The sequence below is a fragment of the Pleurodeles waltl genome, chromosome 9, assembly GCF_031143425.1.
Source record: "Pleurodeles waltl isolate 20211129_DDA chromosome 9, aPleWal1.hap1.20221129, whole genome shotgun sequence".
NCBI classification, from domain to species: Eukaryota; Metazoa; Chordata; class Amphibia; order Caudata; family Salamandridae; genus Pleurodeles; species Pleurodeles waltl.
In genome coordinates this window covers 238,827,422-238,843,652 of record NC_090448.1, presented here as the reverse complement: position 1 = coordinate 238,843,652, position 16,231 = coordinate 238,827,422, and the positions used below count along the sequence as shown (strand labels likewise).

Genomic DNA, 16,231 nt, shown 5'->3' with positions numbered 1-16,231 from the left:
TCTCTTGGTATGCAGATTACACTTTTTGTGATTTGGTGTAAATCCGATCAGTAGTTTCAGAGATACTAGAGTTTAAAAAATATAGATATATTTGGAGACGGATCCTCCCCATGCCTATACCTGTGGATCCAGGTCCAGATTCACGAATCCGGGGAAAAAGCAATGCCCTGATTAGCTAGCTGCAACCTGACAGAAAGGTGCAGCTGACATTTTGTTTGTTGCATTGGCTGGGCGGGGAGGTGGAAAAGTAGGAGTTTAAAAACACGTAAGGGGTTAGGATACAGGTATAGTTATTGTATATAGTAATGTTAAAGTTATAGTAATGGTTAACTCAAGTAACTATAACTCACGCCTTTGCCATGGACAGCTAATCACTCCACAAATTACATAATTGAAGACACTTTCAGTGGCATCTTGATATTATCAGTAAAACATTTGCAATAACTTTATTGTTGAGAAAACTGTTCATGATGGGGACGTGAGTTATAGTTACATTACGGTGCGAGTTACAGTTACTTTAGTTAGCTATAACTACTGAATTTCAATGGTTTTGTGTGAGTAATTTCAGAACCTAACTAAAACATCCCTCTAATCTTTGTTTTTTTCAGTGAATATATATATTTTGATCTTTTAGACAATGTATTTGTTTTACTTCGGTGAGGAACTGGCAACTCTCCTCAACACTGCCAACACTGTTGCATGCCTTAATACAGAAAACATTCACAAACAAATTAAGCATTGCTATAGGCAATTGGTAGGCAGCCAACATCAGACTTATTGGCTTTGCCATTGGTTGTTTTGCACTGGTACTTTTATTGCCTGGATATAGTTTAGTTTCATTTTAGAGCACTGTAGTGCGGATAAAGTAAATTAATATTTCCTTACAAAAATAACGTTGGACGGTTCACTTGAGATGGTATTTTGAAGAACATGATGTCTAAAACCATCATCATTATCCGTCCTTTTCAAAGCTGATAGGGTGTACCTGATGTTTAACCCCAGTGACATAGAAGAAATAAGGAGTTAGCAGTAAGTAGAGTATGAGAATGTCTTCATTTTGCAGTTCAAAGGAATCTTGAAAGAAAGAGTTTAGATGACTCTAGATGACATCTCAGGCCTCAGAATCACTCAGCCATTCAGACTGTAACAGAAGATGCGTAGGTTTTCATGGCTTTGGTTCCAGTGCAAACGCTGATCTAACTTTCTCTAAAGTCTTCATTGATGACATTGATGAGAAGGCTGCAGGTCTACACTAGGCAACTGACGCACATGGAATTTACGTTAGCAGCAGTGCACAAATGCTAACAGTGAGGCAGCACAGACCCTTCCAATGAGTGGTACCTTCCCCAGACCATCAACCATCGGTTCACCCTTACAGACCATAAACAAATGCTAAATATTTCCTTGACTCGCAGCTCACGTGAAGTGTCAATTTCCTTATGTTTTCAAATCATCTTTTGTGTTCACTGCTCCTCTTGTAGTCCTCTTGTAGTCCTATACTATGGAGTAAAATGAGACGCTGGTCAACATATTGTCAGCATGAATGCTAAAGCTTGCTATTGGACAATTAGGAAGGCTGCATAAATTATGAACTAAGGCAGTGTTTCCCAAACTGTGGTCCGGTGACCCCTGGGGTAACGTAAAGCATCATCATGGGGTTCGTGACTACTTAGAAAATTAAATAATATTAACATATTAATAAAGTGTATATAAATAAAGTGGCAAAATGTACAACTGAACATTTTAAAATTTACTGTTAATGTCAAGGAGTTTGAAATTGGAGGCAAAAAATGAAATTAGTATCCTCAGATTGATTTGTGAAAGAAGTGCAGGTGCTTTAAAAAGTATGTAGTATGGACGATGTGTGGCTTCATTTGAATCTAGAAAAGCGCCACTCTTCCTATTAACATTATTTTGTTTTATTTATATTTGTTTGCAAATTAAATTAAATGTGTTTTCATTTGTGTATGTTTGATGAATGCTTGTTTCTGTATTGTGTATTGAAATCATTGACAATGTTTAGCCGGGGTCCCCGTTTCCAGTAATGACTCAGTGGGGGGGGGGCCCTGGATTCCAATAATAATTCATTGAGGGTCCCTGGTGTAGTGATAACTTGGGGTGCACTGAAGCCAAAAGATTTCGAAACACTGTACTAAGTTCTGTAAGTTGCCTGTGTGTTTTCGACTTGCCTATGTGATCATTGATCATAGCCATAGGAGAAGCATTTCACGATGGGGTAAGCATTACGTTTTTTTCTTTTAAAAAAGAAAATCCTATTTGAGGATTTTCTTTTTGAAAAGAAAAAAAGAATACTGTTTGCTACAGAGCTGCATTCTTCAGACACTTTCCAGGAACCACCATGATGGTGGTTATGCCAACGCTTTATAAATAACTGCCTGCTTGGCACTCATTTGTAAATTAGGTGGGTGGCCTCTCCACCACGGTGATGGAGTATTTACTCCATCCCCATAGTGGGCCCATGAGTCGTCTGTCCAGATATAGATCTGGGCCTAAGTTCATATCCTTATCTTGATTTATTGGAGTAGAATAAATTTAGCAAGCAGATTAAAGTATGGGTGACTTGCATCCAGAAATAATAAAACTGGTATACACTGACAAAAAGAGAACGTGCATTAAGAATAGAAAAAACAAAGTGAAATGCTCGACTCTATTATATTGCTTTGTGTTTTACAAATAAAACAAATACTAAAAAGCTCAAAGTTTCCCATTAACATAAGAAAAATCTTTTTTTTTTGTTTGTGAAGCAAATATTTCATATTTTTATGATGTATATGTGTGTATTTTCTAAATCATAGAAAATGTTTAGGCATGGGCCCCCTATTTCTAGAAGTGACTCATTGGGGATCCATGAACATCAAAAGGTTAAGAACCACTGTTCTGGGGGTTAGGCACATATGTGACACATATTACAGTTGAAAGGAATAAATTAAAGTAAAATATGTAAGGGAAGCTGGAGGACTGGAAAGAGATCTACCAGTTGATGTTAATTTGCTTGTATCATTCAACCCTACATTTGTAACCCAACTTTGAGTAGAAAGAAAAAATGCTTCAATGTTTGAAAACTGTGTTTATTGCACTGTGTATTCCTTCTGTTTTCTTCTTGCACCAGACGTGGTATAATGCTTTAAACAAATATATTTGTTTTTATCTTCCAGCAGAACTCAAGCCTTTATCAGCTGGAGCTGAAGTATCAGAGAAACTACCACCCATCTCCAGTGCACCTCCATCTTCAATTGGTCATTCAAGGGCTGGTGACCGTGTTTCATTGAGGTAGCCATTTTCTTTCTTGAAAAAACAGGAAACCACTGAAAAATGAGGCAGACATTCATTTTTAGTGGAGTAGCAAGCACGGAACTGTCTCATGTTTATGCTTATGTTTGAGGGATAATAACCTCTAACTGGTATAGATATTGCTTTGTAGTCAAGAAGAACACAGATAAAATAATGCTTGCTACAGCTACATAGTTCATAGTAACTAAGCAATGTATTGTAGATTATAAGACTTTGTTTCCAAATTTGGAGATAAATCTCAAACCTGAAGGCAGGAGCGAAGATAAAGAGGAAGGTGAGACCATGAGAATAACATCTATCATGTGGCTCCACCTCAAGAAGAATGTTGTGGCAGGAGAAGTAGAGTCATAAGTGTAATACGTTGTTTGTAAAGATGTTCCTTGCTTGACCTCACTAAGGTTCCTCCAACCCTTGTATTATTCTTTGACATGTATGTTGCTTGTAACGTGGATTGCCTGTGCAAAATGAGCCATTTGGAGAAGGTTCTTATTTGTTCTAGAAATTAAGCGAAACAAAACCTGCCTACATGCCATTTGATATCAAATATGAAATATAACAAACCAGATGATGTTCTGCTTCATCTTAGATTGATGTCTGGTCATCTTATCCTTGATTACTTCAGTTCTTCCTGATGTGGAAGGTCGAAGAATAAGAAGGAAGGTTTCATCAGCATGCCCGCCAGATAGTGAGAGCTACTCAAACTGTAGTATTGCTAACCTCACATGAAGGGGAGCAATAGGAGAAGCTACCAAGTCTTCTGCCAATGACAAACAACAAAATGTCAAAAATATCCTTCAGGAAGTCGGATTGTGCTCTACGTGTTATGAGAAAGCAGATAACAGATTATGGCAGATTACATTTTAGACATGGGGTAGACTAATTTGGCAAAGATTTGCATGGCATCTTTAAGATGGATATGAATTGGGAAAAGGTGATGAGATTAATATTGACTAGACAGCACTCAGTGTTCATGACTCTCGAGGAAGGCTTTATGGTGACACAGATATTCCATTATACTTTTGCAGTGTCCCAGACAAATACCTCGTATCATCTGATTCCACTATGTCTCTTCAGCTGGCAAGGCCCATGACAGTATACCCTATGAATGATGGACTATAAGCTACAGAATGGATTTGACCACAGCTCAGATGAACTAAATCACCTCAGTTTTAGCAACCTCATTAAAATTGAATGTTTCAAGAAAGTATGTCTGAAGACTGTCTTAAAGGCCGTGCGTGAATGTTGTTAAATGATGGTTTTCCCTTACGCTTACTGGCTGTAATGAACAACAGATTCTGGTTTACTCTTTTGCTAGTTCATTGTATAGCTGTAACGCTCCGAAGTTATCACAAATGCTTTACAAAACATCAGATATATAAATAAATGTGGACCAGAGATAAGGGCATGTCAGCTAGTCCACTGCTAATGTTAAATACTGTCAGTCATTTAGAGTATGCTGGAAAGCTTGCCAGCCTGCCAGATCAGTGAAGGTTGTGGCTTCCACTGATCTGGCCAACGTGGTGGGGATCTAATTTCTGATCTCTCCATGCTTTCAATGGAACAACGGTCTTCTGATTGCAGTGAAGACAAAACACTTTGTAAAACAGATGATATATTGTTGTGGCCCTTCTGGGAAAAGTGTTTCGTTTTCCAAAAACAAAACAAAAGTAATGACAATGATGCATAATGAGTTTTCTTCTTGTGGGTCAGGATTGTAGTTTGATTTCCATGCCTAAAATGACATGCCTTATATGGCAGCCGGGGCAGAGAAATCTATCAACAGTTTTCTGCTTCCTAAGTAGAGCTTTTAGTACCTCTCTGTGACCATGCAAGCCTGTGGAGGATGGGCTGCCAAGTTAAGCGTTTCCACTGATGAAGCAAGCTGAAGCTCCACTAGTGGAAATCCTGTGCTTCATGCATTTCCAAGTGGGGTGGAGTTTTCATGAGTTTGGGGAGGCAGATGAACCAATAGTTCATGGTGGTTCACCCTCTCTGCCAAACTTTAAGTGACCCCCCCTGTTAGAAGCGGCACATTCTGGTTGGCTGAGGCAAGGCCCTAGCCAGGCAGAATCTACCACTCCTATGAGGGGTGCGTGATTACACTCACTGGATAACGAGCTCTCACTCTTGGGTAGCTTGGCACTGAGCAGTCAGGCTTATCACAGTTGCAATGTGTAACGCATTGGCACAGCACACTTACACAATAAATACACTTAGCATCACAAAAGAGACTTCAAAACCTTGTGTATGTTGAGAAGATTTGTATTCAAAACACACATTAACCAACACGACATAGAAATCATTTACTTTTGGCCATATATCGCACATTCTTAAAAATCACCAGCAGTAGTAGGCCCAGCCATGTTAAAATGGCATCAGCAATATGTACACTTGGGAAAAATATCCTTCCAACAACCTCATGCGGTGCAAAACATTGTCAGCATGAGGCCCACCCTAGAAATTATTCCAATTCAATACCATACATGCATCCGAGTTCACAACGATAGCAGCAATGTGCACACACCGATAATTACAGCATTATTAGCCTCCTGGGCCTAGGCTGCACTGGTAAGAACCAATGTCAACCGTGATAATGTTTTGGCAAGGAAACAATGTGTACTGCAACACCACCATGCGGTGCAGTTGATCACCAGCAGTCACTCCGACACATACACTCACTCCACACTGCTACACGGTGCCACAGATATCAGGCAGGTTTGTATAGCACACACACCTCCCAAAAACCCTAATGGATCGCAACCTGTGAATCTGACGCCGCACACAATGAGTATACAGTCAGTGTGTCACAATCAATGAAGCAACCCAGGCAGGGACCTGCAACTGGTGAATCCGCTCACCACCAAGACGCTTATGCGTGGGTTGGCCCTACAGTGAAGGGCCACACTCCTTGAATGCGGGCATTATTATGAGGGCTCCGCACCAGGAAATCTGGTCTCCAGGCACAATACTTTGTTCCATGATCACACTGCTGCTACCAAGTGGAATCCAGCAGATGATGTGGGCACTTAGGAGGGCACCGCTCTCCGGACGTCACAGGTAGGTGTAAGTTCCTCACAGGAAGTCTTTGATGTCCTTGAGACCTACACGAGGGAACAGGGGGCAAGCCATCATGCCCTTGGAGAGCACACTTTGGGGTGCCACACACAGGAGCAGGCAATCGGCCCAGGCTAGCCATGATTCAGGAAGGGTGCGCAGTCCCTTCCGACGGCAGTAATTACTCCTTTGAGCCACAGATGGTTCCCCTAAATTTCAGTCCTATCTGTCATGTGGGCAGTGGAATGAAGATCTTAGGGGCATATTTATACTCTGTTTGCGCCGGATTTGCGTCGTTTTTTTTACGCAAATCCGACACAAAGCTAACTCCATATTTATACTTTGGCGTTAGACCCATCTAGCGCCAAAGATCTTGGAGTTTTCGTCATTTTTTAGCGTGGACACCTACCTTGCGTTAATGATATGCAAGGTAGGCGTTCCCTTCTAAAAAATGACTCTAAGGCATGTGTGCCTTATTTAAACTCCCGTGCAAAAATGACGCACGGGAGTGGGGGGCCTGAAAAAATGACGTCCAGCCGTTTTTGCGTCATTTTTTAACACCTGGTCAGGTGAGGCGTTAAGGGACCTGTGGGCTCGGAAGGAGCCCAGAGGTGCCCTCCCATGCCCCCAGGGACACCCCCTGCCACCCTTGCCCACCCCAGGAGGACGCCCAAGGATGGAGGGACCCGTCCCAGGGAACTTAAGGTAAGTTCAGGTAGGTTTTTTTTTTTTTTTTTTTGTGGCATAGGGGGCCTGATTTGTGCCCCCCTACATGCCACTATGCCCAATGACCATGCCCAGGGGACATAAGTCCCCTGGGCATGGCCATTGGGCAAGGGGGCATGACTCCTGTCTGTGCTAAGACAGGAGTCATTTCAATGGGGGTTGGGAGTAAAAAAAAATGGCGCAAATCGGGTTGAGGCCAATATTTTGCCTCAGACCTGACTTGCCCCATTTTGTGACGCCCAAGCTCCATTGTCCCCCTACGCCGGCGCTGCCTGGTGTGGGTCATTTTTTTTGACGCACACCAGTCAGCTGCGCCGGCTAACGTCATTCAATAAATAAGGCGCCCGCATGGCGCTTTGGAATGGCGTTAGCCGGCGTTAAAATCTTTGACGCACAACTGCGTTGGCGCAGTTGTGCGTCAAAAAGTATAAATATGGCCCTTAGTCTTTAGTGGGGCTGTGATCTGGCCCGAGAGGCCTGCCAATTTTTCCAGTCAGGCCCTCTGGTGGCAGAGGTCTGTCATTCCAGTTCTATTCCCACAGTTTATAGCTGTCACTGGGGAATTCATGGATGTGGTCCCACAGCCTCTAGTGTGGATTACAGTCAAATTTAAAAGGCACACAAAAGAGTTTAGAGCAGAGAAATACCCACTTTCTAGAAGTGGCATTTCTAAGTATTGCCAAAATCGCCTTTATCACAGGCATTGGTTTGTCAGGATGAATCCAATGATAGAAAACATCATGAGGCTGCTCCACAGCAACCCACTATTGCAGCTAGGAGTAGTTGTAAACTTCTCCCTTTTCAACCCCTGGGCAGAGGAGCTCTCATTGTTAGTGAAAACACACATGGGTATTTTTCACTCCCTGGGCATATGTACCCTTGTGCACACACACGCCTGCCTTGGAAGGCTGGACACATGTTTAAGAACACCATAGGTGCAAGTGCGCACATACAGGCCTGCTAGAACGGGCTGGAAACAGGTTTAAGGACACCATAGGTGCAAGTGTGCACACAAAAACAAGCTCCACTTCTTAACATATGGAAGGAGGGCACATGGACATTCATAATGTACTGACAGTGGGAATATTCTCAGAGCCCTGAGAGATAAACTGCAAAACCTACAGGAAAAAAGCCAAAAAGTCAGGGGAAACACTACCTCAGTGTGTTAGGTCTAACAACCCCTCGTTTTTTGAATGTACTATTAGGCTAATTGTATGACATCTGCCACAGGAAAGCTGCAACACAAAAATGGATTTAAAATGTCAGTGAACACCATTTGTTTCAGTGTGAAATATATTTGTTTTATATACTTTTAGAAAGGTAGGTTGTGCTCATGATTCTGGAAGCAGGTTTAATTTGCTGCTATGTGAACAACTATTTTTCATTGGTGTTTCACTAACAACACAAACCCATTGTGCACTAATTTAGAATATTGATTTACTTCACAGAACTAATATGTTTGAGCCTGTTCCATAAATAAACCTACCCTCACCATTATTCTTAATGACATATTCTAATGGCTCAAATGTTTTTGCTCCTATCAGCCAATAGTTCAGATATGACTGACTTCATGCTGTTTTATAATCTGTGGTAATGCAGACTATCCAGAGAGATATTGGCACCCACATAGTTACAGCTATGTGTATGTAAGAAACTGCTGTCCAAGAAGGTATCACTGAATGCATGCAGCCATAGATAGATAGTTCAGCTTTATAGTTTTTTCAAATGTGATGTATAGCATTGGTATATTAAGTAGGGGAGCAAGAGGGAACAGTGCTTTTCTTCCATGTTTACCGACACCCTCCAGGTTCTGTTCAATACTGATTCAGGGTACTGGATTTGGGGGAACATTCCTGAATACTGGATCCAGCAAGAGCAATGCAGTCTTTTGCCTCTCACCAAATCAACAACCAGCCACACACAATAAGAATATTTTAGCCAGTTGTAGAAATGGATGAACGGGAATGTGATAAGAGAAAAAACCTAAAGACACTGAAGATCATAACTCTAACTCACCACTCTGCTGGGCACTGATGTCTGCAAGTCATAGTGGATATCTAGAGACAAGATGACCTACCTCAGTATTCTTCACTGTGGAGGTCTCTCTGAATTCATAAAAGGTATAATATCTTTTCATTTACATGAGATCTCAGAACCAATACAAACGTTTTTCCTCTGAATTTATTGTTAAAATCCAGGCTTTGGCTATGTGGATGCTTAATTATCAATAAAAGAACAAGAGATATAGCTTCAATCTAAAAGAAATAACCAATTATGCTCCATCCACAATATTTAGAATCTCATAAATATTCTATTAAGAACATACATAAAATATTAGTGACATTTGTTAATACAGTTTATTGTCAACATCAGGGCAGTGTGTGCTCTAAGGGCGACAAGAACGTAAAAACCCAACAGTTTCAAGCTAACAAAATGTATGCATTGTGATGATATGACGTTGTTTAACCTTTTGCATTGCAGAGTTTAATCTTAAAGACTTATGTTCGGCATGCATATAAATACTGTTCACATGCTATGTACTGCTGCAGGTTTCCAGACTGTGTCAGGGTGTGGTCCCCTTCCAGGGCCTTCTAGAAGCAGCTTTCCCTGCAGCATGCCTGGGTGTGGTTTGTGGGCTGGGCCAAGACTCTATATAAGGGAGCCAGCCCAGCTCCACGTGCTCACTATTCAGAGGTCCCGGTGTAGAGCAGCAGCAACTTCCTGAGCTCCTGTTCCGGTGGCCTACTTTAATCTTCCAGGCCTCTGCCCTTCATTTACATTGGTGATCCTTAATCAGGATGGTAAGACGGAGAATCGGCTGGGCCCCCGACCCTGTTACCGAGGAGGCTCGAGTTCTTGGGCCTAATTCTTGCATGATAAACCGTTTAACTCTTACACGTGTGAATGTGCGCTTGGACGTTTCGTGGCATTTGCATGCTGATATTCGACACAGCAAGACGCGCAATTCATGCTCTTGTGTTTTCACCCTTGATATTCATTGTGCACTACCATTCCTTGACAGTTACATGGTGGCATTCGAATCGGCGAGACACGCGATTCATGTTCTTGTGATTTAACCCTTGATATTCATTGTGCGCCACCATTCCTTGACAGTTACATGGTGGCATTCGAATCAGCGAGACGCGCGATTCATGTTCTTGTGATTTCTCCCAGACAGTGGCTCCAATCACTAAGTTATTAAGAAAGAAGGAGACATTTGTATGGTCCCCAGAAGCTGAGCAAGCCTTTTAAACTTTGAAAGAAGCTTTCTCCACTGTCCCAGTCTTGACTCATCCTGACGCGGATCGACCCTTCATAGTTGAAGCTGATGCTTCAGATGTGGCAATAGGAGCAGTCTTGTCTCAACAAAACAAGGACACTGGTCAACTTCATCCTGTAGCTTACATGTCTCAGAAGTTGAATGAAGCCGAACAGAACTATGTCATTGCTGAAAAAGAGCTTCTGGCGATTCGTGATGCCTTAAAAGAATGGAGACATCATTTGTTGGGTGCCAAATACACTGTCACGGTATACACTGATCATCGTAATCTTCAATTCATGAGTTCCGCCAGACTTTTGACTCCTCGGCAATTATGCTGGATGTTGTTTTTTGCCGAATTTGATTTTGTGGTAACCTTCCGGCCTAGTAAAGATAATCGCAAAGCTGACGCCTTGTCCCGCCAAGAGTGTACCACGTTGCCTGCAGTTCAAACCTCCAGAGCTATCATTGCTCCCGACAAAGTCCTATGTATCATAAAGACTGAAGATTTCTTTGAAGACATCCGCAATTCTTTCACTGTTGAGAAATGGCAGACATGGGCCCAAGCAGATCCCAAAAGGTCAATCAAGCAAGGACTACCTTTTCATGACGCTCGTTTGTTCGTGCCCACTACCAAACTTCGCAAGATAGTGTTTCATTGGTTTCATGTTATACCTACGGCAGGTCACCCAGGTACTCCTAAAACTCTTGAATTAATCCAACGCTATTTTTGGTGGCCTACCCTCACAAAAGATGTAAAAGCAATGGAAAACAACTGCAAAGTCTGTGCTCGTACTAAAACAAGTCATTCAAAACCGAAAGGGATGTTGCATCCACTCCCAACCCCAAGTCGTCCGTGGGAACACATTTCTTTAGACTTTATTATCGGTCTGCCAGTGGTTCAACATCATTCAGTAATTCTGGTGGTAGTAGATAGTCTCACGAAATATGGACATTTCATTGCCTGTAAGAAATTGCCCACCTCCAGTGAACTGGCGACTGGCAACTATTGTACTGAATAGAGTGGTTCGTTATCATGGACTGCCAAAAATGATCCTCTCCGATCGGGGGTCGCAATTTGCCTCCAATTTCTGGAAGACATGGTGTAAAACACTCCAAGTGACATCTACACTACCTACTAGCCACCATCCTCAAACAGATGGTCAAACGGAGAGATTAAATCAGACTTTGAAGCAATACCTACATGCTTATGCTGAAAAAGCACTTTATTCTTGGACATCAATGCTCTGGTTAGCTGAGTTAGCCTACAACAACTCATTCCACACTTCTACTGGCGTTACACCTTTTTTTGGTTGGTTTGGCTATCATCCTGACAACTTGCCCATCACAATCCCTCAAGAAAGTTCTCGTACTCCAGCTGTGTCAGAAACCATTCAACATTTGCATCAAACCCAGAAATTGATTCAACAGCATTTAGAAAAGGCCAAACAAAAATACAAAAAGCATTATGACAAGAAACATTGTGAGGGACCGCAGTATCAACCAGGTGATAAAGTGTGGCTTTCCACAAAATATATAGACTTCAAAAAGAAGTACATGTTTAACCCCAAATTCATAGGTCCTTACACTGTCCTTCAACAAATCAATCCTGTGACCTATAAACTGCAATTGCCAAGATCATTATGGATTCATCCAGTATTCCATACTTCCCTCTTGAGAAAAGCAGTCCAGAAGGTCCGCCCTCATCCAGCTCCAGTTCTCGTACAGGGAGAAGAAGAATACGAAGTCAAGAAAGTGTTGGATTCTAAACTGAGAGGGCGTAACCTATGGTACTTAATCTCATGGAAAGGTTATGGCCCTGAAAGTAACTCATGGGTTTCCACATCTGATATCCATGTTCCAGTACTTGTGAGGCGTTTTCATTGTCTCAATCCAGACAAACCAGGCCCTAGAGCGCGTCTGGGAGAGGGGAGTACTGTCAGCATCAGGGCAGTGCGCGCTCTACGGGCGACAAGAATGCAAAAACCCAACAGTTTCAAGCTAACATAATTTATGCATTGTGATGATATGACGTTGTTTAACCTTTTGCATTGCAGAGTTTAATCTTAGAGACTTATGTTCAGCATGCATATAAATACTGTTCACATGCTATGTACTGCTGCAGGTTTCCAGACTGTGTCAGGGTGTGGTCCCCTTCCAAGGCCTTCTAGAAGCTTTCCCTGCAGCATGCCTGGGTGTGGTTTGTGGGCTGGGCCAAGACTCTATATAAGGGAGCCAGCCCAGCTCCATGTGCTCACTATTCAGAGGTCCCGGTGCAGAGCAGCAGCAACTTCCTGAGCTCCTGTTCTGGTGGCCTACTTTGATCTTCCAGGCCTCTGCCCTTCATTTACATTGGTGATCCTTAATCAGGGCGGTAAGACGGAGGTTGGGCTGGGCCCCCGACCCCGTTATCGAGGACGCTCGAGTTCTTGGGCCTAATTCTTGCATGATAAACCATTTAACTCTTGCACGTGTGAATGTGCGCTTGGGCGTTTCGTGGCATTTGCATGCTGAAATTCGAATCGGCAAGACGCTCAATTCATGTTCTTGAGATTTAACCCTTGATATTCATTGTGCGCTACCATTCCTTGACAGTTACATGGTGGCATTCGAATCTGCAAGACGCGCGATTCATGTTCTTGTGATTTAACCCTTGATATGCATTGGGCACTACCAATCCTGGGCAGTTACATGGTGGTATTCGAATCCGCAAGACGCGCAATTCTTTCCTCGTGTTTAATTCATGTTATTCATTGTACGCTACCATTCCTTGGCAGTTACATGGTGGCATTCGAATCGGCAAGACGCGCAATTCTTTCCTCGTGCTTAATTCATGTTATTCATTGTACACTACCATTCCTTGGCAGTTACATGGTGGCATTCGAATCGGCAAGACGCGCGATTCTTTCCTCATGTTTAATTCATGTTATTCATTGTGCGCTACCATTCCTTGGCAGTTACATGGTGGCATTCGAATCGGCAAGACGCGCAATTCTTTTATCGTGCTTAATTCATGTTATTCATTGTGCGCTTCCATTCTAAGGCATTTACTTGGAAGTTTTCGAGTTGACACGTCGCATGATTTATTCCTTGAATCTACGTGATGTTATTCATGGTGCACAATCCTTCTATGGTGTTTACTATCTATGTGAAAATCTGCAAAGTGCGCAAATTCATGTTCCGACAATTTGAGAAAACAAAAAGGCCAGAGTTCTAGATGTAATATGGTGTGTTCCTAAAATGTTATCTCAAAAAATGATTCATATGATGGTTTTAGAAATTATTTAGATTGTTTCCTGATTCATATGCAAAGGAAAGTACTTGAATTTGAAAGCTTCATTTAACCATTTCTTGATTCCCTCACAGGTATCCAGTCATCTTGAAGCCTAGTCATTTTAAGTCTATGTTTAGGTTGTTCATGTTTTCAGAATGACAATGCTTAGAGTCATTACCTAGTACTGATTTCTGGTGATGTAATTTTGATACTGTGTGTTTTAACTTTTGCTTCCTACAGGTCTCCTTCCCAGCTGTTCCCTTCCTAATCCCCTTTTCCCCACTTGGACTCTCTTAGACTCTATGATAAATCTAATCAGAGTATTGGAGCTGTCTTGTGGTGGAAGTGTTGGGAATGTGCACAGACCCCGAGGATCTGGTGACTCTGACAGTTTATCATCTATTGGACCAGATACATCATCAAAACATTTGGTCAAAGGGGGTGTGGGAAGCATATATTGGATTTCTGGAGAAGGAAGTTTAGACTGAGGCCTTGGGAGCGCCCAGGAGGCTGCTACATCTGCCCGCCTCCATCTAATACAACTTAAAACTCTCCACAGGGCATACTACACACGTCACTGCCTGTGGCGGGGGTGATTGCCTTCCCAGCTTTCCTCCGTTGCTGCACAGAAGAAGGTACATTCCTACATGCTGTGTGGGGCTGCTCTGTGCTAAACCTGTTCTGGCACAGAGTGATGTCATGTCTCGATGGGGTCAATGCCACTGGACTCGCAATTGATCTTCCTTCATGTCACAGATGGTCTAGGGGGTAACAGATATAAACGTTCACTTTTGTTTTTAAGATTGGCCTTGGTGAAGTGGGATATAGCTATGGCATGTAAGGCTGAGGCTACCCTTTCCTCGCAGCCTGGAAAAAAGGGGATGGATCACTGCATGGATTTAGAGGTGGTGTTGGGTGGATTATATAGGCATTGTTTTAGAAACTGGTTGACTCTTGAGATCATTGATGGATGAGGAAATTCAGATGGCTGAAGGAGGGGGTAGAGGTGTGGGGGCACGGGGCATATGCTCGAATTAAGGTGGATGCTATGTGTCATTCTACCGCATTAGTGGGGAGTGGATGGGGTCAGATGTGCAAGTTCTTTTTAATGTTTATGGATATGTTGACATTATCATCCTTTGTTCATTTGCCAGCCCATTGGAACATGGATATCTGTCAAAACTCAATAAAATTTGTTATGAAAAAAACATTTGGCCCAAAAGTAACATAGAATGTTTTCTATGTTATTTTTAATTTTGGACTAAGTGTCTTTGATGAGGTATCTGGTCCAAAGGCTGATATACTATGTTAACAAATCAAATTACATAATCTTTGTTTAACACATTTTTCTGAAAAAAGGTTTATTTTTTTAGATTTTTCTTAGTGACCTCCTGGTTGTTTTTGGCTCGTTTTGATAAATGCCCAGCCTCACAAGGAAAAATTATGAGGAGTGATGATCATGATGTGTGCATATTTTGCCTTCTAAATCTCACTCGATCAAGCACTTTGAGACTTGTTAAAAGATGTTGCATAAAAGGCTGACAGATACGAGGAAGCGTTCACCTCAGGGCTCCAAGAGCGGAATTGGGCGCAGTTCGTCACCTGCTTTGTCCATTTCTGTTTCGGTAGGAAGCCGCCACAATTTCAACATATCTAGCACTCCTGAACCCCATTGTGGTGCTCAGCAGAAGGTCCCTCAAATGTCAAAACATTTAACTTGAGGCATATACATGCTTCAACATCGAGAGAGTCTGAGATGTCAGGATAGAGTGTGGAATTTGTCAACATCCTCATGTCTCATAGTCTCACCCTCTTTGGCGAGAACTGTGCCTCCTTCCATTAAGAAGTCTTGGAAGAGGATAACACCTTCTCCTTTACTGCTAGTTGTTACAGATGTGTTCAACAGAAAATATTATTCTCACACACTGCTAGCACCAAGTTTGACTCAAGAAACTTCAACAGCCTCCAACATCATTGCATGTAGGCTGAACGTCATTGCAGCTAGAGCAAGATGACTATCTGGATGTTCCTGTAAGAGGCACAGGGAGGCAGACCTAGAATCGATCTCACAGCGGACTCAATCTTCAGAGTCACTCAGTCCAAGAAGGGGGCATCATATGTCTTTGTATGAGGTGTTTTTCATGGCTCAGGTTGTAGTCATTGTCCCCTCAAGCCCAGCAGAAAATGATAGGGTCACCATTCAGTGACTCATTTCTTTTTGGATATCAAGCTAGTGAGATTCAGAAGAAGAAGGGAAAGTTTTCCTCTACAGAAAAGGGGTTTTTGTTTACCTGTACTTGTGGGATTGGTTGATCAAAACCATCTAGGCTTGTTTTTCAAGCTGTGTCTTGAACCAAATGAAAAGAAGTCATTGTGCAAGTGTTGTCCCATGCTCTTTACTCCTTGAGAAGGTGATCGAAAATGAAGGGCCTATTATCTTAGGTACCCCTTCTTCCCATTCTACACACAGACTGTGATAATAGATGGCTGCACAAATGGGCACACAAATGGAACACACAAATGGACAGTCTTATACCTCAAGGCATATGGTCTCCATGTGGGAAACAGTATAATGCCAACATGTTGAAGTTGAGGGTGGTTCACCA

The 16,231-nt window shown here is 42.3% G+C and overlaps 1 protein-coding gene across 2 annotated transcripts in view; it reads left to right on the top strand.

The window, feature by feature from the left end:
* The window catches only part of CFAP92 (cilia and flagella associated protein 92 (putative)), a 292,821-nt gene that overhangs the window by 151,115 nt on the left and 125,475 nt on the right, over positions 1 to 16,231 (top strand). The window contains exon 6 of one of the 2 annotated variants that reach the window (XM_069206631.1): positions 3,177 to 3,291. In XM_069206631.1, the coding sequence (XP_069062732.1) occupies positions 3,177 to 3,291 (115 nt within the window). The remainder of the gene's footprint in view (positions 1 to 3,176; positions 3,292 to 16,231) is intronic. The other variant, XM_069206632.1, reaches the window with a different exon arrangement.